Source organism: Calypte anna, chromosome 12 (assembly GCF_003957555.1).
Source record: "Calypte anna isolate BGI_N300 chromosome 12, bCalAnn1_v1.p, whole genome shotgun sequence".
NCBI classification, from domain to species: Eukaryota; Metazoa; Chordata; class Aves; order Apodiformes; family Trochilidae; genus Calypte; species Calypte anna.
In genome coordinates, this window is record NC_044258.1 from 9324336 (window position 1) to 9350831 (window position 26496).

At 45.2% G+C, this 26496-nt stretch overlaps 1 protein-coding gene across 4 annotated transcripts in view; it reads left to right on the forward strand.

The window, feature by feature from the left end:
* FLNB (filamin B) overlaps nucleotides 1-26496 on the forward strand; it is a 71378-nt gene that overhangs the window by 13253 nt on the left and 31629 nt on the right. For all 4 annotated transcript variants that reach the window (XR_003988076.1, XR_003988075.1, XM_030458562.1 and 1 more), the window contains exons 2-18: nucleotides 10326-10574; nucleotides 11542-11639; nucleotides 12519-12666; nucleotides 15147-15265; nucleotides 16009-16086; nucleotides 16871-17033; nucleotides 18299-18496; nucleotides 20165-20302; nucleotides 21472-21598; nucleotides 22160-22296; nucleotides 22660-22853; nucleotides 23205-23318; nucleotides 23841-23984; nucleotides 24322-24445; nucleotides 24706-24866; nucleotides 25405-25495; nucleotides 25751-25920. Coding sequence is in view for 2 of the 4 variants with exons in the window: in XM_030458562.1 (XP_030314422.1) it covers nucleotides 10326-10574; nucleotides 11542-11639; nucleotides 12519-12666; nucleotides 15147-15265; nucleotides 16009-16086; nucleotides 16871-17033; nucleotides 18299-18496; nucleotides 20165-20302; nucleotides 21472-21598; nucleotides 22160-22296; nucleotides 22660-22853; nucleotides 23205-23318; nucleotides 23841-23984; nucleotides 24322-24445; nucleotides 24706-24866; nucleotides 25405-25495; nucleotides 25751-25920 (2453 nt within the window). In the remaining 2 variants the exon portion in view is untranslated. The remainder of the gene's footprint in view (nucleotides 1-10325; nucleotides 10575-11541; nucleotides 11640-12518; nucleotides 12667-15146; nucleotides 15266-16008; nucleotides 16087-16870; nucleotides 17034-18298; nucleotides 18497-20164; nucleotides 20303-21471; nucleotides 21599-22159; nucleotides 22297-22659; nucleotides 22854-23204; nucleotides 23319-23840; nucleotides 23985-24321; nucleotides 24446-24705; nucleotides 24867-25404; nucleotides 25496-25750; nucleotides 25921-26496) is intronic.

Sequence of the window (26496 nt, forward strand, 5' to 3'; positions counted from 1 at the left end):
CAGTCAGTGCAGTGATGCTGGTCTCAGATGGAAAAACTGAATCTTGGTGTGTGTTGTGGCCAAGGATTTCCCCAAACAGTAATCACTTCTGATAATTTCCAATGTGTTGGTTTTGGCTTCAGAAACACCATCCATTGCAGCTTTCGTGCTTGGCGTCTGCCGCACAGAAGATGATAGACAGCCCTATCTGAATGGGCTCATTTATCTCGGCAGGATTTCTCATGCTGTTTCTTATAACTGTCTTGACCTACCCCCAGTGTGAGTAAACATGCTTTTCAGTAATGCAGTGGTCACTCTGGCGCCTGGAAACCTCTGGATTACCTCTGTTCTTCTGCCTTATTGAGGTTTTTTTTTTTTTTTCATCTTTTGCACCTTTTCCATCACCAGGGCACTCTGGTGCCTAACAATGGATCTTCCTGTTCATCCCCTGCAACTGAAGCTTTTTAACCTTCTGTAACATAAAATGCAACACAATGCTAATGACTTGTCACCTACTGCCTCTGCCAGCCCCTGGGAGGTCTTTGCAAGAGCCAGACAGGCTCTTAACCTTGGTGCAACCTGAAGTGACCTGGTGAGATTTAGGATTACCTTAATCTCGTGAAGCCGGTGACAGCACTCTCATGTTTCAGACACAATACTTAGTTTTGTTGTATTAAACTTGCAGAAATCTGACCCTGTAGCCGTTTTTATCAATTCAGCCTTGCTGATCAAGGCTTGGCTTTGTGGTTAACACACAATGTGTTGTGAGATGTGCTTTTTTGTTTGCATATGTGCATGAAATAACCTCCAGTTTATCAGACTTCTAGACAAGTGTTTCTTAGTAAGGTTAGGCAATTTTGCATTTGATTAAAATGTTAATGTCTTAAAGTGGAACTTATTTTCTGTGAATTGGGTAGAGATGTTGCTGGTTTGGGCATAGCAGCCTGCTCTGATGGGAAGGCTGTGCTGTGGCAACGAATGTGCTGACCTCTGAGGAGCAGAGACCTGGCACAGGATCATTCCCCTTTGGCTCCCATCCCATGCCTAGAAAAGGGAGGTGTAGTTGGTGTCATGTCACTTGGTTTTGGAAGCTGAGCCAAGCGTTTCTCAGCAGACCATGGCAAAGGCAGAAGGAGTCCTCTCTTCCCTCCTCCCTCCATCATTTAACAGAAATCCTCTTTCCTGCATGTTCACTCCCCACTGCTGGGACTTCCCTTCAAAGCCATTCCTGAATGATTAATCAGCACTTGGGTGGCTTGCTTGCCCTTGTCCCCACAGTTTCCCGGTGCTTCCCTCCTCTGGTGCCTGACCCTGGGGCAGTGGGGATGAGTGATGGTGTGGGTGCAGTCCTGCAGCCCTTCCCACGGCCCCATCCCACCCTGTCTGGCTCTTTCCTGGTACTTTCCAAAGCTGACTGTTGCCCGTGGGGTCAACGCAGCCGGGTTGCTGCCAGCCCTGCCATCCATGGGGAGCAGGAAGGTTCCAGGCAGGCTCAAACTCCCATGGAACGGCGAGGCATGGAGGGCTTGCAGAGCCTGTTCCTGCCGCCCCGCTTCCATTCATTCCTCTCCTCAAAACACGGAACTTTGCAACCGAGGGCACTGAACTTCGACCACCGTGTTACTCAGGGGCTCGGAGCTCTTCCACCGTTCCCGGCAGAGGCGAGCGGCTGCTGTGTCCCAACCATTCCCCGGGGCCGGCACCGGAGGGGCGGTGGGATGAGCTCAGCAGCGGGGAATGCGCTTTGCTGGGCGCGATCGGGGCCAGGCTCACAGGGCCCTTTGTCGGGGCGGTTTTGGCAATGATGTCATGGGAGGCGGCGTGCCGGGACAGGCCTGGGCCCCGCTTCTCCACCGGCAGAGCGCGGGAGCCGCCGGTGGGACCGGGGTGTGCGGGAGTGGGGGCGTCGCGGGTGGCTCGGCCTGCGGGGTAACGATCTGAACCGGGTTTGGAGGTCGGAGCCCGGCGGTGGTGCTGGCAGCTGCCCCGCGGGGCTGGCGAGGGCTCCGTTTGCTGCGAACAAAGCAGCACTCACGGAAACTTGATGATGGACAAAGGCGAAAAATTCAGAATACTTTTTTTTTTCGTTCTTTCTTTCTTTCTTTCTTTTTTTTTTCTTTTTGTCTCCCCCCCAAAAAAGGATCTGGAATAATTAGCATAGCGTTCCTGTACGCGGCTCGGCTGGGTGTCTGCACTGCCGTCCTGCAGCTGCCAGCGGGGACCTGCTTGGCAGCGGGTGACTGAGTCTGAAATAGCTGGTGTGAATGGCAGCTCTCATTCTGCCGTGGTGCGTCCTGGTTCTCTGGCAGTCCTGTTCCAGCAGCGTGCAGGCACTGAGGGGCCCTCCTTGTGCTTGTGGTGGAGATGCTTCCCAGGAGCACCCATGGCAAGAGTTGGATGTGCACTAACACCTTCTGCCTGGGGCTTTTCCTGAGTGTAAGAGCAGCACATCTTCTCGTATCCATAACTTCATATATGGCTCTCAAGGCAACAGGAACCCTAGGTGTATTCAGACTTTAAGTATTAAGGAGTTTGATCATATGCCACCAGCAGTTTGAGTTTTTCCCCACCCACCGTAACAGTTCCTAATTTTGAAATTCTTGACTTCTCCTTCCAGACCCCTTGGATGTTTTCAGTTTCTCTTGGAGAAGCTGGGTTGGTTGCTGTTGTTTTTTTACTGCTGGCTTAAACTGGCTTCACGTTATGTGTTTTTTTTTTTTCTGGATGTGAGAGGTAAGTGGTCTCTGAGTGCCCATTAAGAGGTAGGACAGAGCTATTTAAATCTGTATTTGACTCCTGTGAGCTCCACTGGTTTGATTCTTTCTATTCATTTCAGTATTACAAGTCTGTATGATTTTTTTTTTTTTTTTTTTTTTTTTGCTAGCCAAACCTACACTGAAAGGACTGGATTTGAACTTATTTTTACAGTTGACTGTTCCACCTCATGAGAGACTCTTTCCAAAGGCCCAACTTGAATCAGTAGACAGTACAGGGTGATGCATAGTGGCCTGACTGATCTGAATGATTTAAAATCCAGTTTAAATAGAAACTATTGGAAACTTCTGAATTGTAATGTGAAACCTCTTCAATCTGAAGATGAGTCTCAAAAAAGAATTTTTATAAACAGACATCCTAGTAAGCATGGAGGAAAATAGATTCTATCCCATTGCAAAAAGAACCCCATTTTTTTCCAACCTTCTACCTGTACCCAGATCAGCACTCAGCTGCAACTTTATTGCAATGGGACGGTATTCCTCCTCTGAAAAACTCACCTTGTAAAAAGCTTGGTGGATCTGCTGTGTTCAAGATGTGTATCACAGTTGCTGAAGATACCCTTCCTTCCTCAGGTCAGGGATGCCTGAGGCTCGTTAGTGCCTTGGCAGGGTGAGTGTGTGATCTGAAAGCCCGCTGATGTTCGGCTAAGCTGGATGCCACGGAATGGCTCTGCTACCGGTCACAGCACCAGCTGCAAACGCTCCTGAGAAGCAGAAATGCGGTGGGGTTGTGGTTGGAGGCTGTTTGGTCGCAGCTGGGAATCCAGGGAGTTGGCTGGAGCTTGCCACCCCGTGCCAGCTCTGAGCAATGAGCAGAGCCCAAGCTCTTGAGAGGTGAGCCCGTGTCTGTGGCCACACCGAGGTGCCGAGCCCCAAGAAGCTGCGAGGTGGACCTGAGCTTAAGGGTCACTGGAGGAAATGGTTGCAATATGTTCTCAAAGCACAGAGGAGCCCGTGTAATTGATTTAAAGACATATTATCCCCACAGAGGATGTTGCTAATGTCTTCAGCAGGCGCAGCAACCCGTGAACACATACTGTACGCTTCAGCAAGGAATTTCCTTAGGCAGCTCGCTCAGCTTCATCTCATCTGCATACTTCTGTTTGGCATGCACAGAGCAGGGCTTTTGAAGAGCTTGTCTCAGTGTGGAGTTTTCACTGTTGCAGAAGATTAAGCCTTAATTTTTGTCCTTCAGTTGCTATAGCTGTTTAATAATAGACGAGAATAATTAGAGGTGGGGAAACTTCAAGACATTGGGATCCGAACCTACCATCTTAACATAAATGATCCATAACTGAGATGAACTTTGTGCTATACAAAATTCCTTCTGTATCTGCAACTAAGGAATAAGGGCTGTTGTTGAGACCATTCCTTTGTTTTGTATGAATCTTGTGTTATTCCTCCATATAATGCACAAAATAAAATTTAAGTAGCAAGGTATCAATCTTGGAGAGGGTGACCACTTTTTAGAGAAGATGGATGAAAAGATCTGTGCTGGTTGTGGTGGAACTTCCTCCACAAGTGCAGATCAACAGCAAAACTTCTGAGATCTCTGTCCAGACTGTGAACAAGGAACAGTTTCTTGTTTTGTTTGGTTGTTGTTTTTTTTTTTTAAATATACTGCTCAAAAATTGCTTTTTCAGTCCTTCATTTCACAAGTCTTTGCAGTCTGTTACTAGCTTGACTTAGTAAGGAAGCTGTCTGCTGTGGTAGCTTATCTTGCTTCCACTAATTGTCCAACAGAAAATGTCTTGCAGCTCTGCTGTAGGGCAGAGTTCAAGGAACACTGCCACAGTTTGAGTCGTGCTTGTGCTTAACCTGAATCCAAAGCAGACGTGCACGTGAGCAAAAGATAAAGTCACAAACGTGGTTGTAACACTAGGGTGTTGGGTGTTGTTTTTTTTTTTTTTCAGTTGTGGAATAATTTAGTTTTGAAGACACCTATATGATGATCATACAGTTCAAACCTCCAGATAGAGCAGAGGAATCACTACTGGAGTAGGTGAATTTGCAAGCTTCAAATCAGTGCCAGGTTTTTGTTCTGGTGCTTGCTCCTGGGGCAGCTGCAAGTACAAATAGAGAGGAGAGAGCTCTGCAGCACTGGCAGTTTTCCACTTGGTAGGTTGGGTTGGGAAGTATTTTGTGGCCCAAGCCATAAAAATGACACACATTTGTCTTGAGATGGTCACATTGCTGGCTCAGGTTAGTCATGATGCTGGCTGAAGGCAGGCATTTTAACGTCTTCCTTTGTGCTTTAAGGAGTGTGACATTAACAGTCCAAGTGTAACATATCATATTAATATTTAGTGTAGAGCAACAATTATAAATCAGCTTGAGCAGTTAAAACTTGGTTTATTTTCAAGACTGAAAACTGGTAGTGTATGCTTGCTGGCCTATGGAATTGCCATAATCCATTTTTTGGGCTGGTTGCCACTTAGTTAATAGGATAATAAATGGGTAAGAATTACAATCTAGACTCAGAGGTGTGATGGGGGAAACAAATGAGTTCTGCTTCAGTCTGTTTTCCTCTTTACCCTACCAGGCAGCCTCTTAAATCCCAATAGCTGACTAAGAAGCAGGATACTCCTACATAAAATTTAATGTTGTAGGCTATATATAGGCTTTTTTTTTTTTTTTTTTTTTTTTTTTAACAGAAGAGTGAGTGCTTGCTTGTTCACCACTGGTGTTGATTCTGCAGAACAGTTTAAGTCTTGTTGGCAGGTTTTCCCCAGCAGCCATCATGCAGGTCATGTTGAGCTGCATCCTGACGCCAGGACCTCTCGGCAGTGGGCTCACTGCAGCCTGTCCATGCAGACAGCTTCTGCTTGCCTCCAGCTGAATGAGGGCTGGGTATTGCTTGATGGCTGTTGATATTTTTTTGAAATTGGATTGCTATTGGGTACTAGGGGATGAAAGTTATTTGGAGTAGCTGAAGTTAAAAATGCACATTGAACAGTGTGGGTGGGAATAAAGGTTCCTGTTAAATCCAAACTTGAGTGTTTCTGCTTCTTGGCTGGTTCTGGGCTGTGTATCTAGCCATTATAAGTTGCAGTGTCTAAAAGTGAAGATCTAACAGCATTCACAAATTTGGGGTCTGCAGCTGGGTGTCAGCTGGACTTACTTGTAACAGCTCAAAAACTCTGAATTCTAATGAGAAGAAGAAAAAAAAAAAGCAAAACCAAAACCAAAATGAAGCCCCCCCACCCCAACAAAAGGAAGAACCCCAGAAACCTCCAAGGCTTTCACCCTGTGTATGCTTTTAGATGGCACTTCTGGAGTTGATTGCCTGTGTTCCCAGCTGAGCTGAAGTCCTCTGAAGTATGGAGCAGGCGAGCAGCCCTGTGGCAACTCCAGCCATGGATTCCTGCTGCATGCCTGGGCTTCCTGTAAAAGTGTGCCCTTTGAAAGTGCAAGTCAAATGGCTGTCAGCAGGTATTCTGCTCCACTGCCGGTGAGATGGTGTGACTCAGCCCTGCAGGAACTTTGATTTCCAAAGCACACATCTCCTGATGTGAACCAGTGAGTGACTGTGCTCTGACATACGTGTGAGTGCATCTACAGATGTTAACTTAAGCATCACAACGTGAATAAAGCAAATTAGGCAGATGACCACACTTTCTCCAAAAGAGGTTACGTTAACCCTGTCTACAGTGGTGCTGTAAAGAATTAGTTCAGCCCTGCTAAATTATCTTGGCGGATGAGATGTGACAGTTCCCTTCCTCCCAGCAGTGGGGAGGCAGGGACCGGCGGCTGTTGCCTGCCTGGAGAGGGCTCGTTAATCTGCGGAAACTTGCCCGGTGCCATGGAGTAAACACACACTCTCCATTTCAGCTTTATTTGCTCCCATCTACCTAAGTCATTGAAGCTGAAAGCCAAACACTCCCAGTGGTGGAGGTGTATCCTCTGGGGGCTGGGCTGCTGCACTGTGGTTTGGTAGCACTGACCACAGCGAGTGTGCATCTCTGTGTCGTAAAATTACGATGAGCTCTGGAGGAGCAATTGAGGAACATGAACTGAAAACCTCTGTAAAGCCACAAAGTAGAGATTGTGTGAGTAATAAGTATGCCTAAAAGTAACTTTCATAGTAGGAAAGCGGTGTTGGAAGATCTGTTGTTTATGCAATCTGTTTTCCTGCCTGGGATGGCTGTAAAAAAATATCTTGAACCAAACCAGAGTTTGGGAGGGGTCAAGTGGAAATCCAGCTAACCTGGGGTACACAGCAACACCTGCAGTAATGAGTGTTAATGCTTACACATCACTGGAAACACTTTTTTTTGGTGTTCCAAAACCTTGGCAGTGGTACATTGGCAGTGAGCACTTGAAGCTGGTGGGTGGTGCTTGCAAATGTGGTTGTACCAAGGGTGTTTCAGGGTTTTGTGGGCCAGCTTTGTGCTTCTTGTGCAGGACCTGTGAGAAGGATGCTTGTCTAATTGGGTGCTGCTTTCATCTTAATGCCCGAGAGACCTTGAGGAGAATACACTGAATATTTTTAGTCAGTTAATTAAAAAGTCAACACTTAAGTGGAGGCTTTTCTGGAGAGGCTTAATGCTTGGGTGGAGCATTTCACCAGCACTTGGAATCCAAGTGTACTTTGGGCTGGACTCTGGTTTCTTCTTGAAAGTGGAGAGTCCTTTTGTATTGTGGTAGAGATTATGAGCCAGAGGGGATCCCCTGTAGCTTGGAGTGGGATGCCTGCCCAAAGGACATATTGGTGGCACTGCTGGGTACTGATAAGGTCTCCTGTCCTGCTCAGGGGTTCTCTCCCTTCCTCCTCCCCACCCCAAATGAAAGCAGACAAGCCCTCCTACAGGCAGTCCTGGAAAAAATTACATCATGCAATCCCTATGCCTGTCAGGAAGCGGGGAGGCTGTAAGAGCTTGTTAACTTTGCTAACAAAGTGCAGTTGCGGGGATGGCACCAGCTCCGGGGAGGAAGAGCCATCCCATTCCTGTGGTGACCTTTTCCTGTCACCAGGGCAGCAGCCCCTTGCCTGGCCTCTCTGGAGGAGCCTGGTGAGATGGGATATTCTTGCTCCTGATGTGAAGCTTTCCTGTGCATAGGCTTTATTTCCCCAGGTCAGGAACAGCTGCCCAGCTGTGCCCTCAGCGATGGTGATGTGGGGCTGGCAGGAGCTCTGAGCATGCATCTGGTTGTTGCCTTAACCACAGAGCATCCATGTACAGACATTATTCATGTGCTGTAAACACGAAATGGGCCATTCTCTGTCATGAGTAATGTGTGTGTAGCAGTGTGCTCGAGGTGATTCTGTCCTGCTGGCTTTCCTCCCTGGGAATGCTGGATGGCTTTCTGAAGGACGCTTACTTGTAGCACACTAAATCATCACTCTGTCCACTCTGCTAAAAATGCTGATGTCAGTATAAATCTGAAACTGAATCTTGAAGGCATTTGGCACAGGGATGCGATGGCCAGCAGTGTGCTCCAGCGGGTGGGCCTGCTGTGGGGATGCAGGATGGAGGAACTGCAGGCGTGGGGAGTGGGTTGGTTTTTGCACACTGCAACCCTTAATTTCCTGCTCATGGAGCTCAGGCACTGTGGTGAGCCTACCAGCAGGAATTTGGGTCTCTCTTATGTAAAATGTAGCTCTTCCTTCTGTTATAATTTCTTTCAAGAAAGCTTCCCCTAATAGGTTGTAAGGCAGCATCTTCCTTCCCCTGGCCAGTTTGCAGCTCAGCTGGGAGGAGAGAGGGAAATGAGTAACAGCAGGGATTGTTTAGTTGTTGCTAGGAGACACGCTGCTTACGTGATGCAAATTTTTACCTTGGAACCTGTAATTAAAATTCAGAGGGGCTTAATCATGTCATAGCTATCTATTGTGTACCTCAGACTGGATGTGATATCAGCAGTGAGCAATCAATAGCAGACACCATGACCCTGTAAGATTTATTAAAACTGATGTTAAAAAATCCAGTGCAAATTAGATCTGAGTAGAAACCAGACGTTAACTATTCAGAAAGGCCAAATGCCATTCAAGGTCTGAAGTTACAATATTATCTGTTCAGGACATACCGCCCTATTGTGAAACCATGTAAATATTAACCACTTCTCCTGAGCATTGGGTTAAAGGGAACACCCTGGTGCTCCCTGTTCTTGATCACTATTCTGCATAATCATTTGTTTGCAAAGTCAGGAGACCTTTTTGTATTGATAAGATGGTATTGGGTTGGTGCTGCAGTCTGTGTAGCTGAAGAGGAGCAGGAGGGCATGCTCAGTGGATGTTTGGCATGCTGAGGTTCAGCTTGGAGGACTCTGCATATTAACACCAGGGTTTGAACAGGAGAAGGCTGCTGAAGTACTGTGCTAGGTAGGGCTCAATAAGGTCTCCATACAGTTACTCTGGTGGCATGAAAGTGAGCCTATACTGCTACAGCTATTTACTCCAGCATCTGCTTGAGAAGTTGGAGAGCAGACAAAATCCAGGTCACTTGTAACTTCTGTTGACTAAAAAGGAGTTTCTGCAAGAGTTTTCACTGAGATGGAGGAAAGAACAGAAAAATGCTTTGCTATAATGTGCTGCTGTGAATGAAAGGATCAGTCAGGCTGAGGGCATCCCAGAACATTTCCAAAGAGCCCTGGTTTGGGTGAGCTAGGACAAACTGAAGCTGTTACAAACACAGTACAACCTGAGTAGCAGCTACAAGCTTGAAGGGAGTGCATCCAATCTCACTAAAACCAAAGTAAATTGCAGGAGTATTCGCAAAACTGTTGTGGTCACTTTGTAAGGCCAAAGTGATGCAGAAAAATACCCCACCCTTTCAGGTAGCTTCTTATGACCATCTGATCTTCCTACTCAACAGCCTTAAACTTGGCTGCATCATGTGTTTTACAGCAGAGCTGCAGCATGGCTGCTGTGGTGATGCACTTTTGCTAGACTAGAGCATGACATGGAAAAGCCAGACCTGGCTTTTCCTTTTCTTCTAACTCTGGATTTGTAGTGTGAAAGAATGGCTGAGTGCAGGCAGGAGTGTGATGGTGCAAAGGATGGACCTCTGCTCCCTGTTTTACCATCTCTACCCAGGCTGTGATATATCTGGGCTTTGTTCTAGTTCCAAATTCTGACTTTGCTGGACTTCATCATATAGCACTTTTTTTTGCAACCATTTTAAATGCAAACTATTGATGTGTGTTTGGAGGAATGTTTCAGTATATAAATGCAGTTTGCTAAATGATGCTTCTTTACCCCAGGTGAACTCCCATCACATGCTTTCTGGGGTCTTTCATGAGATACGAATTGCTGTGAAAAACACCAGGTGGCACTTACCATCCAAATGCAAAGTACCAGATATTTTAAACTGCCAATTCTAAGCTTAGCATTGTAAAGCTTCAAGGGCAAGCCACACCATCCTTGGAGAGCACTGAGCTCTCAAGACAGCTGGGGAGCACTGAGTGCTTGGACTCATCTCTTTTAATCCTTTCTAATTCAGGTCATGAAAAATGGTTTCTCTGTCTGTGATGACCTCTGTCACTTCTCTTGTCCTTGATTACCTCTGCATGGGGATATGCCTTTTTCCTTTAGAGTGGGAAATAATCAGCTGTATGTCTTTTGTTTTCCAGATAGTAAAGCCATAGTTGATGGAAACTTGAAGTTGATCCTTGGCCTGATATGGACCCTTATCCTCCACTACTCCATTTCCATGCCAGTGTGGGAGGATGAAGGTGATGATGATGCAAAGAAGCAGACGCCCAAGCAGAGGCTGCTGGGCTGGATCCAGAACAAAATTCCTTACTTGCCAATCACAAACTTCAATCAAAACTGGCAGGATGGCAAAGCACTGGGGGCTCTTGTTGACAGCTGTGCTCCAGGTAAGTCAGTGTTTTCCTTGCCTGCTGTCTTCATGCCTTGTTCCCATGGGAGGAGGTTTTCACTGCTGAGCTGGAGATGGGAATGAGGCTTTCAAGAAAACACAAGTCCAAAGAGGCCAGCTATGGGAGGTGGCAAGCTGTAAACAACTTGGCCAAGGGAAATACTGGCCTAAAGCAGAATGTATGATCGCATTAATGGAAGCACCATGTCTAAGCTTTGTATTGGGTGCAAGGGACAAAGGCACAAATGCTGGCTCCTAAATGCAAGAAAGTCTTGTTCCCACAGCAAGTGCCAACAACCTTTCAACTTCAGGGCGCAGCAAGAGGCTTCATGTGTTGTCCTGAAATAGGATTGCAGAGGGAGCACAGAGCAGCCAGAAGCTGCACACTACCTGAAACTTCAATGTTTAGCAAGCTGAAGCTGTGCTTCTTAAAGCAAGTAATGTGATGAAGTGTGAAAAAGGCACAGTTTCCTCACCTTCTTGTAAAACAACCACGCTAATGCGATTCCTGGCGTTCATCTGACACAACCTGGGGTGCTACAACAAGCAGTTGAAATTTTCTTTTCCAAATTTGCTGCAGGAGAGCCAGTGAAACACAAAGGGTGGCTAGATGTATCCATGATGAATTTAGAGTGGTGTCTTGCATAGCTTAACTCTAAAGCAGTGCAGCTGTGTGGCTGAGTGAGAAGCTATACATCTTTAATTGGTAGGTCAAGGTGGGTGGGAATCTTTTTGAACTGGCTATTACTGCCCATCTATAAGGGCCCCTGGAGATGCTGGTTGTTGTCTCAGAAGCTTTTGGTGAGCAGCAGCACTTGCTCATCTTGTTCTGGCTACTTCTGCAGATCTCTGAATGTCTTTCTGCACAGCAGTGTAATACAAGTGCCTGTGCCGTTTGTACTTGATTCCCTCAGCTAGAGAAGCTCCTTTGTAGATAACACCTAACAACTGAAACATGTTTGCAGGCCTGTGCCCTGACTGGGAGACCTGGGACCCGAAGAAACCCGTTGACAACGCTCGGGAAGCCATGCAGCAGGCGGACGACTGGCTGGGTGTGCCACAGGTAAGGTGCAGGCTGCCTGTGGGAAGCACAGGGGTTATTTACCTGTGCTTGCAGCCAGTCTGAATTTAGGTTGAGGAAAGCAGACCAAGTCACTTGGACACTTACGGAAAGCAGTTTATTTGTGTGAAACTGCCTGGGAAAGGACACATTTAAATGAAGCTCTCTATTACGTTTCAGAGCTCTGGTTTTGAGATTTTGTGTAGGTGTCTCTGCTGGAGACAGATGGTGTTGGAGCACTTGGGGCAGGGGAAAATGTTTGTGTGTAGTGGTGGCTGCTCTGTTGGTCCATGGTTTGCATTGAATTCCACAGAAGAAACTCACTGGCTTAGGAAATCACCTGCAAACTGACTTTCAGAGAAAAGTGTAATTGCAAAATGGATTGTCCTCATGCTGATGAAGTTGGCACATAGCTGTTGAAGTCTCTGAAGCTGTCAGAACAGCTTGTGTCCTGGGAGCAGAAGAGCCTGGTCACAAGTTTCACTTTGCAGGCACTGCAAAGTTACTGCTTCTGACAACTGTAACTCACAGGATTACTCATTACTAATTCTTTAGGTTTCAGTTATTGCGGTGTTGCTTTTTGAGGGCAACATAGCTACTGTTGTCTTGCCTTGCTACAGTTAAGTTTGTCACAGTCTCCAGCGAACCTCTAATAAATCAATGCACAAAAGTCCCCCAAAACACAATTGGACAATAAGGACCTTCTTAATTTTCTTGTTGTAAGGTAATAAATGATGTTGTATGTATCAAGGGGAAAATAAATGTAAGGAATTTCATTAACATGTGATTTGAAATGCAGGACTGTGTGTCATAGTTCTGTTTCTGTATTGACATGCAGTAACCAAGCACTGGTACAATATACTTAATTGCATTGTCTTTCAGGTTATTACCCCTGAAGAAATTATCCACCCTGATGTGGATGAGCACTCTGTAATGACTTACCTGTCCCAGTTCCCCAAAGCCAAGCTGAAACCAGGAGCTCCTTTAAAACCCAAACTGAATCCAAAGAAAGCACGAGCTTATGGCAGAGGTAAGGACTCAGAGAGCTTAAGCTGCCCAGAGCATTTAATTCTTCAGAAATCTGGGTGGGGTTTTCTGCTTATGTTGAACTCCAGACCTACTGTAACTGACTTCAAAGTTTCACTTGTATGCTCTTGGTGTGGTGCCTAGTTTCAGAAATAGGTGGATATAGTCCAAAAGACACTCCTAGTTCTAACATGTAAATTGCCCAAAGTCTCTGAACCTGTTCTGCAAGCTGCTGGCCTTGCAGTCCACAGCTGGAAGAAGTAGCAGGATATAAGGTAAACCAACCTGGGTGGGAAATTTATGCTAGCAATGTTGCTGCTGACAGTTGTTGATCTAGCAGGGAATGCTTCTTGTGACAAAGCATGTCTATAAAGAGGAAAGACCTCTTTATAGCTATGTCTCTGAGCAGGCTTTATGCAGAGGCAGAGTCTCCAGTTTCCCAGGTTTGATGGCAGATGTGTGTCAGGGTAGGCTAATTCTAGATAAGTTGATAGGTATTGATAGGTAGGTGTGAATACTTTGTCTGCACACACAAAGGTGGGCTGGCAATCCTTCAAACATTAGTGCTGAGCATTTGTTGTAAAGGCTGTATTGGAAGGACTTGTACATAGATGTTTGTGCAACTGTAGATCTACATAGACATTCTTATTTTAACTTACCTTTTAAATGGATAATTTCCTTTAACTTCTGATGTGGTTCTACTCTAGATATGAATATAATCATAATTAACTGAATAACAGATTTTCACCTTTAAATATGCTTGGTATGTAGTGAGACATCACTTAAGCATTAGACTTTGTTCTTTGTTCCAGCTACCTAGAGGCTGCTGTTGGTCCTTCAAAATTTTTGGAATTTATGGGTTTCATAATTGGGTGTACTAGAGTGAAATAGAAACAAATTTTCTATTTTTTGTGTTTTTCTTGACTGTTTTTTAACTTGATTTTCAGTTGAAACTTTACTAGTGGAATGAATGGACATAGACACTATCTGTGCACCGAAGTGAAGTCACTATAGTCAGAAGTGGCTTTAGCACTTACCCTTTTTGGGGTTTATGGCCTGTGTTGGTGCCTTCCACAGCAGACTATGATACACAGACACATCTGTTAGGCCCCAAATGTATAGACTTAAACTTCTTACTGTGTGAAGGACTCATCAGTCTGCCTCAGTCTGTCAACTCTGGCTTTAGTCTGTTATTTTAAAACCTGAAATTATTTTGTTGCCTGCAATACTGTATACAGTGCTCTGGAACCCTTGTAATGGAAATTATAGGTGAGTTCTTGTTTAACCAGCCAAAGCAGATCTCTGGTAAGAGAGTAAAATCTGGAAGATGAAATGTAAACTAAGAAAGTGCTGTGACTAATGCTATCCTGGCTGAAGCTGTCTTCTGAGGATAAGCAGTCTTTCACATTGTGCTTGCAGAAGGAGGGATACTTAACTTGAACACTGTATCCTGATGCTTGTGTGGTGGACTGAAGATACACAAGGCGAATTTATAGCTGTTTAAACTAGATGATAATCTAGAGCTCAGTTTGAAAGAATGAATATGTCAATTGTTAACACCTTATCAGAATGCTCAGATTTCCTAGTAAAAACATGATCTTCCTTGCATTGCTCTCAAGTTATTGTATTCTGAAGATAAACAATTTGAGGAATTCTGTTGTTCACAACCACTTCCTTTATGATCTCTCAGACGTTACACTTTCCACTAATTGTACTATGGAGCAGTAGTGCCCTTGGTTTTATGAATAAGCTGAAGAGTAATTCCCTTGGACGGAAGGGAATTTATATTTGGGCTAGTCTGGAACCAGCAACTCTGGGAAGTTCTTCCACCCACTCAGTCTGACACCACCAGGACAGGTGTCATGACCTGGGGCTATGTGTGGGGAAGTGATGAAACCCTGCTGGTAAATACATGCTGTAGCAGGCCCTGTGCTGGGGAACAAGGAAACTGATTCAAACTTTAGTGGCAGTGGCACTGAATTGCAGGATTTTTGTGGTTTAAAGAGGTTTCTGTGTGCCATTTGTACAGTGTTCACTCTGGCAAAGTAGTTTGAGCAACTTTCAAAGAATAATAAATCTAAGCAGTGGCTCTACAGCTGGATTCTGAAAATGAGGTAAAATGAGAGAGTGTAGGTAAGACCTTTGGCTGTAGGGCAATGCCTTTACCAAAAGGCTTCCCAAAATTTCTCTCTTGCCTCCCAGGTTGTCCTTCCTGTGGTGCAGCACCACTGAAGTACTTAGCTGTGTAAAATGGAGCAGCTCCTAAAGAGCAACTAAGGCCCATACCCAGGTCGGGGCATGGATTATTCAACCCATTTTTAAGAATGCTTGTAAGAGCATGATGCTTTGGGCAGCTGGGGAAGGGGTGTCATAGAGCAGCCTGGGGAGGATTGGTACTGAGGGCTTCTTGTGTGAGAGGATTGGGTTTGGGGAGCCTGAGTTTTGTAGCAACAGCTAATGTGCTGGTCTGCATCTCTCTCACAGGCATTGAGCCTCATGGGAACATGGTGAAGCAGCCTGCCATCTTCACAGTAGACACCATCAGTGCTGGTCAGGGAGACCTGATGGTCTTCATAGAGGATCCAGAAGGAAACAGAGAGGAGGTATGTATGTCAAGTGTTTGGTGTGGAGAAGTAAAGATGGTCTGCACACTGCAGTTTTTGCTGTAACCTTCATCTTTCACAAATGAGGTCTTAATAGATAAGTAATCTAAAAAGTTGCAAAATATCATCTATTAGAAGTGCAAACCTCAAGCTTTTCCTTGTAATTGCCTTACTGAGTGAACTTGAAAAAAATATCACTATCTGCAATTAAGCAATACAACTCCAATGACCAGTAGTTGCAGTGCTTTAGCTTGACTGGCCAAGTACATTCTGACACGCTTTTAGATAACACACATCACTAAATCACTGCCTGCTCTTACTCATTCTGCAAGAATGGCTAAAGCAGCTATTTAGATGCCATGAATCATTTTGAGTTAAAATGCTGGTCTTAATGTTTATAGAAAATTCTCATCCAAGTGCTCCACTTGATCATGTTACAACATTCCAGAAAAATACAGCTGTACATTGGACTTAATGTCTCCTCAGTTTTGGCCTGCCTTAGCAGAGCAATTAGCAGCAAGAGAAAGGGCCAGGATGGGGAGAAGGTAACTTGCTTCATCTTGTGTAATAGACAAAACCAATGTTTTTTGTCCATATGTGAAGAGGAGGTAGTGAAGATCCTGAGTCTCTGGCATTGCTGACTCTGGAAATAGTTTGCAGTATCGAGGGAAGAAAAGTCTCAGAAAAAAGTCTTAGGCTGCCGTGCACAGGCACAGCTTGATGATGGATGTTTTCTCTCCTAGGCAAAGATAACTCCATCCAGTGACAAAAATAAGACTTATTCAGTTCAGTATGTGCCAAGAGTTACTGGACCTCACAAGGTAGGTAACCAGTATTCTTTTGCTAAATGTGCTGCTCTGGCTGGTTGTTAACATGAGCCCCTGAGGCCTGCTTACTCACAGAGTAACAGCCACTCTGGGCATCCTGAAGATAAGGATAATCTACTTTGGCCTTAATTCTCCATCTGGGCTATGGGTCTGCTCCCATCTCAAGGGGGAAGAAGGGGTGTGTTGAGACAAGGTGTTTGGTATCAAGTACCACAGCTGGGTGTCCTCTCACTTGCGGCCACTTCTTGTAGCTCATGGAGCCAGTTTTGTGGGTTGTCACAGTGACGTAGAGCAAAGTACCAGGTTGTTTCTCTAAGCTGTTTCTTTGCTGATGACATTGGATATGTGAGGGTTTTGCAGTGAAGGTTTCCCACCCAATTCTGTCCCCAGACTCCTGCAGAAGCAGGTTTATAATGGGTGATCCCATTTCTTGGCATTTTCCTGAGTGGCTGGTCCCCACAGCCAGTCTGAAAAGGTAAATGCAACTTCTGCTACCACTTCATTGCTGATGATGATCAGCAATGGTGGTGATATTATTGGCATATCCAGATTGAAGCATCCCTCTTGGGGTGCCTGAGCCCAGGATCAGCAGATTTTAAGGAGGTGGCCAGCAGCTAAGCTGCATGGACAAAAGGAGGGTTGTGGGATGGATGTCTTAACCTCTGAGGCTCTCTGTGCTAGGAACACATCCACACATGCAGCCATGCTTGGCTAGGTGTTGGTGACACTGAACTTTGCCTGTGCCTGGTGGGTTGGAGCTGACACTGTCTGTCTCTAGGTCTCAGTCCTGTTTGCTGGGCAGCACATCTCAAAAAGCCCATTTGAAGTGAATGTTGACAAAGCCCAGGGAGATGCGAGCAAAGTAACAGCAAAGGGACCAGGACTGGAGGCAACAGGGAACATTGCCAACAAGCCTACTTACTTTGACCTCTACACAGCAGGTAAGCAGGATGAATGAGTGCTGAAATCCTGCAGCTTCCTCAGATGTGAGGAGAACCTAAGCTTTGAGGAATGAGCAAACTGGAAACTGGATGAGCATTTGCAGGCCCATCAAGTCCAGAGGGGAAATTATAGCCAGGCTGTTCTGGAGGATTCAGCTGTGTGTGAAACATTGGAAGTATGGAGTTGAGCTCAGGCAGGGAGGTGCTAAGCTTTACACAGAAATTTGTTATGAACTTGCTGAATGGCAGCAGAAAAATTCCTGACTGGTTTCTACTCCCCAGCTCATTTTAAGCAGGAATGTGAAATGCCCATCTCTGAAGGATAAGCTGAGAGTAAACTGGAAACCCTTAATGTGTTCTGTAGGCTTACAGAAAGAATCTGCCACAATGATACTTTGAGTTCAGACTTCACTGAGGAACTAACTGGTTTCAACTTCTATTGTAATTATTAGGGGGCTGCTCTTCATTAGGGCATCTCCATCAGGTGAGTTGTTGCCTGCTATTAGGCCAATGCTGTAGCCTAGAGGAATGAGTCAGTAAGATGCTACAAATGCAAATTCATTTAGAACAATGTGAAACTACTTAGGGCAGTTACTTGGAGTATTCAAACTTCAAAATATGCTGAGTAGCGCATTTTTAATTGCCTTCTGCCTGAAGGCGCTTAGAAATACAATTAAATGTGGTTATAGCAAGGGGAAGTGTTATGTTCAGCCTCTAATTGGGAGAGGGAGTGGTCTGAATCATGTAAAGACATGTCTGGCCTCTGAAAGTGTCTGCAAAGATGTTTTTATTGCATGATGAGCTGAATAAAATGTGAGAGGAGCAGGTGTCTGAATGAAAGTGAATACACACAGTCTGGCAGAGAAGGATCTTTGTCCAGACCAGCACATAGATTGTCCGAGCCCTTAATCTGAACCACTTCAAAGCTTTAGAGACTGAACAGGCTGGTAAAGCTATGGGTTAGTCTGTGACAGAGGCATGACAGTAGCAATGGGGTGACCAGGGTGGATGTGTATTCAGTACTGTAATACTGTTGAGGAACCCTGTGGCAGAGGCAGCAGAGCCCTGTCAGTTTGACAGCTGTGTGGGGATGCCACCATCCTGTATTGCCCTCTCCACATGTGGATGTTTGGCTTCTGTCAGCAGAAGCTGAACATTTAGGCAGTGTCCAGAAATGGTAGCAGGGTACATCTGGCTGTGATTCTAAATGCATTCTGTGTTGCTGTGAGGAAGCCAAGGCTCAGCTGGGCTTGTTTCCTTTGCAGGTGCTGGTGTAGGTGACGTGATTGTGGAAGTGGAGGATCCTCAGGGGAGAAACCTTGCTGAAGTTGTGGTAGAAGACAAAGGCAACCAAGTCTACCGTTGCACTTACAAACCTGTTCAAGCTGGTCCTCACATTGTCAAAGTGACTTTTGCTGGGGAGGCAATTCCCAAAACTCCTTGCACTGTTCTTGTTGGAGAAGGTATGCTTTTTTAAAAGTGCACCTGAATGTAGATGGCCACTTTTTTCCTTGAGTGTGATCACAGAATGTGCTTTAATCTTGCTTTGGGCACTCTCTGTACCCTTCAACATCTTGGACCTGATTGAGTGTGTCACCTGGGTATTCACAGGGTAAAACAGTGCTCTAAAAGTAATATGGCTTTTATTGCTAGAGTTTCCTTTCTGCCTAGACCTCTGAACAATAAGTTGCACTGTGTATTTTTTTTAAAGTGTTTTATGCAGCTATGCGGTGTCTTGCTGTTTTCCACCTTTGTTCCTTAAATGACTATATTTACTGTTTTCCTCCTTAACTGACACCTAACTTGCTTTCTGTTCCATCCTTACGTGCTCCTACGCTTTTAGATCTCTGCTCATCTCTCCTGAGCTACCCTCCATTTGTGGAATTTTGGACTTCACTGCTAATGGCTTCATAGTTGGTAAGAGGTGTGCAGGATGCTCCGTCATGTTTGCTTTTCGTAAGCTTCTAGCCTGCAGCTTGTCCTGGCTAAAAGGGTGTTTGGTTTTGTTTGGTTTTGTTGGGGCTAGGGAAGAAAGTTGCAAGCACACTGAAGCTGTGTGTGACCCAGTCAGTGAAACTGAACCACAGGCTGCCTGACCCAGCTGTGTAAAGGCTCAGTGATGGGCACACTCCTGTATGCTCCCACTGAGTTCTCTGAGCTCACTGATGGCATGTGACCTTCACCTGCACCCTCAGCCTAGGATGTGGAGTGATGTTAGCTGCTGAAGGGGGTTGGGTAGAACTTGTAAGCTACTGAAATGAGTGAAACCCCAAGAAGCTGCCTGGCAGACTTGTGCTCCTGCTGCAAGCACGGTGTGTGTTGAGGACGTGCATGTTTGGTTTACACTTCTGGAATTGTTTGTAAGTCTCTTGAAATCCTTCAGGTCTGTGGAGCTGAAGATCACATGATAGCATAATGAAAACTGTTCATAAGTGCGTGTTACTTTTTTATGTAGCCACTCTGCGGGACTGGAGAAGCACTTGGGGGCCAAGCGTAAGCTTAATCTCAACCATATGTAACCTACTGCCCCTACCCATGGCTGCTGCAGTCTGCAGAGGCTTGATGGCTTTGCTTCTGAAAGTGTGAACTGTCACAAGCAGGGGGTTTTGACATGACACTGCTGAAGCATGTGCAGAATTCAGGTTTGCCAATAGCAGTTATTCCAGTCCCATGCTTCTGAAAGAGCAGCACAATAATGCTGTTCACTGGGAGCTGTCTGCAAAGGGACACTTCACCCCATGCTGCCATGTGCCTCTCAGTGCAAAAGGCATCAAGAAGACTGTGGTACACTGAGTATCTGTATGTGATAGCTGTGGAAAAGTTTTGTATTGATAACTGGCATCAAATTGGAAAGCAACAGGGCTAGAGTGTTTGCTTTAATTCTAAAAAATTGGCCCTTGTTAGGGGGTTCATGTTGCCTGGCTGCACCCAACACTGCTGCCTAAAGGCCATGGGGCACAGACTGCATTGAGTCTGCTTGCTTGTCCTAGTGCTATAATGTAAAAATTTGTGCTGAAAGCCAAGCTGTGGTATCCCTGAGTCAACATTAATCTAAAGGTTGTTCCAGGCTGGCTAGGCTTCGTATTTGTTGAGAATCAAAGGTGATATTCATGTCTGAAATTCCCTTGCAGCCTGCAATCCCAACGCGTGTCGTGCCACAGGGAGAGGTCTGCAGCCCAAAGGTGTCCGCATGAGGGAAACAGCTGACTTCAAGGTTGATACAAGAGCAGCAGGGAGTGGAGACCTTGGTGTGACTATAAAGGGACCGAGTAAGTTTGGGTGCATTTGTACTGTGGGTGTGCTTTGGAAAAGGAGGGGAAGGGAAGAGTGCAAAAAGGAAGAGCAGTAAGGAGATGGTCACCTGACAGAACCAGTGGGCTTTGTCTCACCCTGGAAAGCCAGATTTCAGAAGGGGTTTATGGTACTCTTTCAAGTGTGAAGTTTTCAGTCTTGTATGGCTGGATGAGAGTACAGCTGGTTTTCGGTCTCTCCGTTTTAACACATATTGGTCAGCAAAACTGAGAAAATCCACATGTTTGCCTGAGATGGCCTCCAAGTTTTGTGTTCTTTGCCTCTTTACCTAATCTGTGGTAGCAAGTCACACTCCAGGGGCTCTGACAGGGTGGAAATCATGCTCTCATAAAGCTAGGAACTGCTCAGAACAGCACCTCTGCTGCTCTGGATAATGGGGCACCTGAGCAGGGTAGGAGGGGGTCGAGGGAACCTGTAGATGGATGTCGAGACCCGTGCTCAGGACGTATATATGAGTCCTCTGCTGTGGCCCAAGCTGTGGCCCTGGCCCTCTGCCTGGGCTGTGATGGGCTGTGGGGTGGTGGAAGCTCCAGAGGCCTCCTGCTCCCCAGGCTGTGGGGTTGTGGGGCTGCCTGTCACCTCCCCCCAGCTGGGCCAGCATTAAAAGGTGCATTGTATTGCCTTCACCTCCTCCACAGGCACAGTGCTCTGACTGTGTGGCTTAATGCGTATGGGGAGGGGAAAAAAAAAAAAGCACCAGGCCTATCGATATAAATTTTAGTGTATTAAGCTTTTTCTCCCTAAATTCTTCATCTTGAGGAAAATGAAATGTAGGCATTCTCTGCATACTTGTGGTTGCAAAGTCTGACAAATGTTAGGCTTTTTTGTTTTAACATATGACATGCATCATACTGCAGACTAAGAAAATAAAACACAAGGGAACCTATTAAGTCTGGTAACTTAAAATACTTTCTGCTGTATTTCTTCTGGAAGTGTTTGCTGTCTTTGTCCTAGAGGGTAACTAGAACTAACTTCCCTTATAACCTGACCTTTTTTTTTTTTTTTCCTGGTTGAAGAGATTTATTCTTGCAAGCTAAAATAAATACAAGAAAACATGAACTTGTCTGAATAATTGAAGGCAGGATGGAAGCTGTTAAGTTTTAATGCTGAACTGATCTTTTAACAGAGGGCTTGGAGGAGCTGGTGAAACAAAAAGGCTTTATGGATGGTATATATGCATTTGAATATTATCCAGCTACCCCAGGGAAGTATGTTGTCACAATTACATGGGGTGGGCACAACATCCCAAAAAGGTGAGTTAGAAGAAACTCTTTCAAGGTTTTGTTCCCTTTGGTGGGTTGCATAGTTTGGGGGGGTTAAAGCAACACTGACCTTTGAAGAAACTTTGGAGGGGCAAAATTAGTGACAAAAGCAGTTGCTGTGAGTTTATCTACAGCCTGTTTTAGGGCTGCAGCAGCTTATATTGGGAAAGCTTTGAAGGGTGATTTGTGTCAGACTTGTGAAATCCAAAATAATGAATGCAAAAAACAACAAAAATTCATGGATCGTGCAGCTTGGGCTTCACTTGTGAGTCTTTGAAGAGGTCTGTTATTGTAGTGTCCAGGGCTACAGTGAGCAGTGCAAGCCAATTAGCTGACACTCAGGATTTGTGGTGCAAGACATAAGCATGTGATGGGTTGGATGGCCTCTCTGCTAGAAAGACAGTCTGCTGGGCACTGTGCCACGGCATGATAGCATCTATTAATTTGGGAAATACAATGTATAGCCTCGTGTAAAGCCTTCCCTCTTGGGGAAAAACATGGATGCTGTGTTTGTCCCCATTTCTAATCTTATCTTTTGCTTTTGTCTTGTAGCCCTTTTGAAGTTCAGGTGGGTCATGAAGCAGGTCCTCAGAAAGTACGAGCCTGGGGGCCAGGACTGCATGAGGGGATTGTGGGTAAATCTGCTGACTTCGTGGTAGAGTCCATTGGCACAGAAGTTGGCTCTCTTGGTATGTTACTTCACTTAGTTTGCCTGAAATGTTTATTTATTGCAACGCTAGGAACAAACTCATGAGAAACAGTAGTTTTCCCAGCAGTAAAAAAACGTGTCTGGAAGATGTTTTGGTCTAAACACAAATTTGTATCAGAGTATGAAAAGAAAGTTCTGGAGACAGGAACGTGTGTGAGAAGTGTTCTTTTGTGGTTCTGTGGGATGAGACCCAAAAAGGAAGGATGGTTTATCTCTTATGTTGCTGAAGAAGGGTGGTAGAGAGCATCAGGTTATTGCTAATAAAATGCAGTTTGGGGAAGTGATGTTAATATAGCAGCCACCACAGATCTTAACACGAGGAACATACATGTTCCTTTTTCAGGCTTTGCAATAGAAGGCCCTTCTCAGGCTAAAATTGAGTGTGATGACAAGAATGATGGCTCATGTGATGTGAAGTATTGGCCCAAAGAGCCTGGTGAATATGCTGTGCATATCATGTGTGATGATGAGGACATAAAAGACAGCCCCTACATGGCCTTCATCCGACCGGCTTCAGGAGACTTCAACCCGGATAAGGTGGTGTATCAAAATTCACCCATGGCATAACACATCTTCCATGTAACTGCAGAAGAGATCTTTCTGGAGGCATCTGCTATCAGATTTGGCTTTTAAGCTGTGTAAAGCCCTAAATTTGTCATGCTCCAGCCAGATATTACTCAGCTTTTCCTAATAACACTGTTGTGGTTTAGATTCAATGTAATGAAAACTTGCTGAAATAGTCCAAATTCTCAGCTTTCCTGCTAGCCTCCACTTGTATCCCATGCTTTGTGTGTTTTGTGGGAAGGGAAAGGTCTTTAGAAATAAATCACATAGTTTTACTTCTCTTTCTGAGCTGCAAGCTGAAATTCTTGGGATGTTTTCTTTTAGGTGAAGGCTTATGGCCCAGGCTTGGAGAAGACTGGCTGTATAGTGAATAATCCTGCTGAGTTCACAGTTGAAACCAAGGACGCTGGGAAAGCACCTCTGAAGATGTATGCACAGGTAAAAAGCCAAAGGCAGTTGTGTGAAACTTCAGCACAAGGGCTTTAACATTGTTGAGAAAAATGGCTTACGTACTTCTATGCACTTAATTCTGGGCATGTGTAATTCCCTCAAAGCTCTGTGCTTTGATCTGTGTAATGTAGTCAGGCAACAAACCTTACACAAGACAAGGTGACTTCTCCCTGGTGTTTGAAATACATGGCTTTGCTTCCTTACTTGGAGTCTTCTCAACAAAGCAAGCTGTAATTTCCTGGAGCTGTCATTTGGAAGCATCCACAGTGTTTCTGAGCCTGTGAATTTCAGGCAAAGTTGTTAAAGTATGTGATGGAGGGTGGTGTTAGGAATGAGCAAGTGTTAAATAATGAAGACTTACAGGAGTGTAATTTGCGTATTTCTTCAGTATTTTTGAGCTGTGGCTCTGGAAAGAAAAAAAAATGCATTTTGTAACAGTCTTGGGTTGTTCAAGCTATACAAACATTTTTCAAGTTACTGGTGCCTTCTGCTTTTATTACTGCTTTTTAGGATGGAGAAGGAAACCCTTTTGATATCCAGATAAAAAGCAAGCCTGATGGTGTATTTGCCTGTTCCTATGTGCCAGTTAAACCAATTAAGCATACAATTTCTGTTGTCTGGGGAGGAGCCAACGTGCCCAATAGCCCATTTAGGGTAAGTATTACTTGGTCTAGCTGAGCTGGACATTCATTCTCACAAATGCCTGTAGTTACAGCTAGGATGATAAACCCCTTCTGTCAGCTTCAAGAAGGTGTGGCCTTCTGCTTTCTTTTTTTTAAAGAATCTATGCACTTGAAAAAAGCTTTCTGTTTTTACAAGGTCACACTTTGACAGTCTCCTGTCAATGCAGCTGCAGCCTGAGGGAGTTGGGGCAATTCAAGAGTACCCTAGTACTCTTTTCCTGTAGCTTCTGTCCAAGTAATGCTACAGCTTGATTGTGGTCTCGAGTGTGACACAGATGTGTGATTCTGACCCTTCTGAACCTGTGTAGGTCCTTATAGGTCAAGGAAGTCATCCTCAGAAAGTGAAAGTGTTTGGACCTGGTGTGGAGAGAACGGGTCTGAAAGCCAGTGAGCCGACCCACTTCACTGTTGACTGCACAGATGCAGGAGAAGGTAAAGGCAGGCTGGGCTGTTGCTGTGGTATCAGAACCATGGGTCATGCAAGAGAGGGGGTTATGTACTGTTTCATGCTGGTTCTCCTTGTTTCATGGAAAAACCTTGGGAAGCAGAACACTGCAATGAATTGTGATGTGATCTGTTACATCAATTAATGTGGTGACCTAATCAGCTACTGGAACTGGGAATGTGTTGGCTGTTTGGCTAGCAAAATGCTTGCACTGTCCAGTAGCAAAACCTCCTTTTGCTTTTCCTAGGTGATGTCAGTGTTGGAATTAAGTGTGATGCTCGTGTGGTCAGTGATGAGGAAGAGGACATAGATTTTGACATCATCCACAATGCTAATGATACATTCACGGTGAAGTATGCCCCACCTGCTGCTGGGCGCTACACCATTAAAGTGCTTTTTGCAGGAGAGGTTTGTAGTCTTCTTTTCACAGCCTGATGTTTCTAGAGTCTGTTTCTGTGCTCTTCAGTCACCGAGCATGTGCCAGTTCACAGCTGGATGTGGCAATTTACAGCTGACTCCTTTCATTTCACCTCACGTGTACTTTGATCACTGTTTCCAAAACCACTTTTGTAGTACTTGAGGATACAAATGAGAGGGGTTGGCTGTAGATGCTGAAATTCGAACATGTGATGTCTTGAGCTGGCATAATGACTGCAGTCTCAAAGCTATTCTCTAAAGGATAGAAAACTTAAATGACTCTCCAAGGAACATAGGAATAAAAATAACTTTTCCTTAAAAAAGTAAAAGGGAGCAAAGTCCCTGCAGACTGTCCAACTGCTAACTTTGCCTTTGACTTTGAATAATACTGCTCACTATGGTAGAGTGCTTGAGATGAAATTTTACTTAAGGTGGTGCTGGAGTTAAAGCAGAAGTATTTTAAAATGTTTATCTGTCAAAACTGGTGAGGAATGACCTGGTTATGTTTAAAGCTGTTTTTCTGTCGCAGGAAATTCCTGCCAGTCCATTCAGAGTTAAAGTGGACCCCTCACACGATGCCAGCAAAGTGAAAGCTGAAGGACCTGGGCTGAACAAAACTGGTGAGAGCAGGGTTGAGATGATGTGGCCAGTGTTGGATAGTGAGGGGCTGTTGTGGGGTAGCTGCTGCCTGGCTGAGCATTGCTGGGATGCAGTGATGCAGTCCTGGATACAGCGGGGCGGGGTGCCAGGCAATGGGAAACGGTTCCTCTCCCTCGGCATTTTGCTTGACTGGGATTTATAGGTACCAAGTGCTTCTTGGAAAGAGTTTCTGTGTGTGAGCCCTGCATAAATTAGAATTAACATTTTTCCTTCAGGCGTGGAAAATGGCAAGCCAACACACTTCACTGTGTTCACCAAGGGAGCTGGAAAAGCACCCCTGGATGTGCAGTTCAGCAGCCCAGTGCCAGGAGAGGCGGTGGTAGATGTGGATATCATTGACAACTATGACTATTCCCACACCGTTAGGTACACTCCAATACAGCAGGTAGGTCTGAATCCTGTAGAAACATACAAGGGAATAGTTCATGTTGCTGTAGTGCCCTGATCTCCCTCTCTGGTGCCTGCACACAGAGGAATGAGCAGATAAATCTTATCAGGATGTCCTGTTCCTCAGGATCCCTTAAACCTGCAGGACAATTGGGATTGGAAAGCAGTAATATAATTTTCTGGCATAGCTATGGATAGCTTGGCAGTATCTTTTTTTTTCTGGGAACAAGTGAGATACTAAAGCAGTGGCACACAGAGCAAGTTGTCAATCCACACCTTATCAGTTGAAGAAGAAAGGTGGTGAACTTTAAGAGGTTGAAATGGAGCTGGTGGCTGCACCAGCTGCACCAGTCCTAGAGAGATGGGGCTGTGGTGTGCTGCCTCTCAGCAAGATGCTGTTGTCAGAGGAGCTGTAGAGCAACGCACAGCAGGGACAAAAGCACAATGCTTGCGTGATGATGCAGCAGCTCCCCAGTAGGGAGTTGGTGCTGAGGAGGGAAGCTGGGCTGCAGATTAAGTGAGTCAAAGTATTTGTCTGTATTTGAGGTTTACCCTTGGGTTGGAAAAAAATATA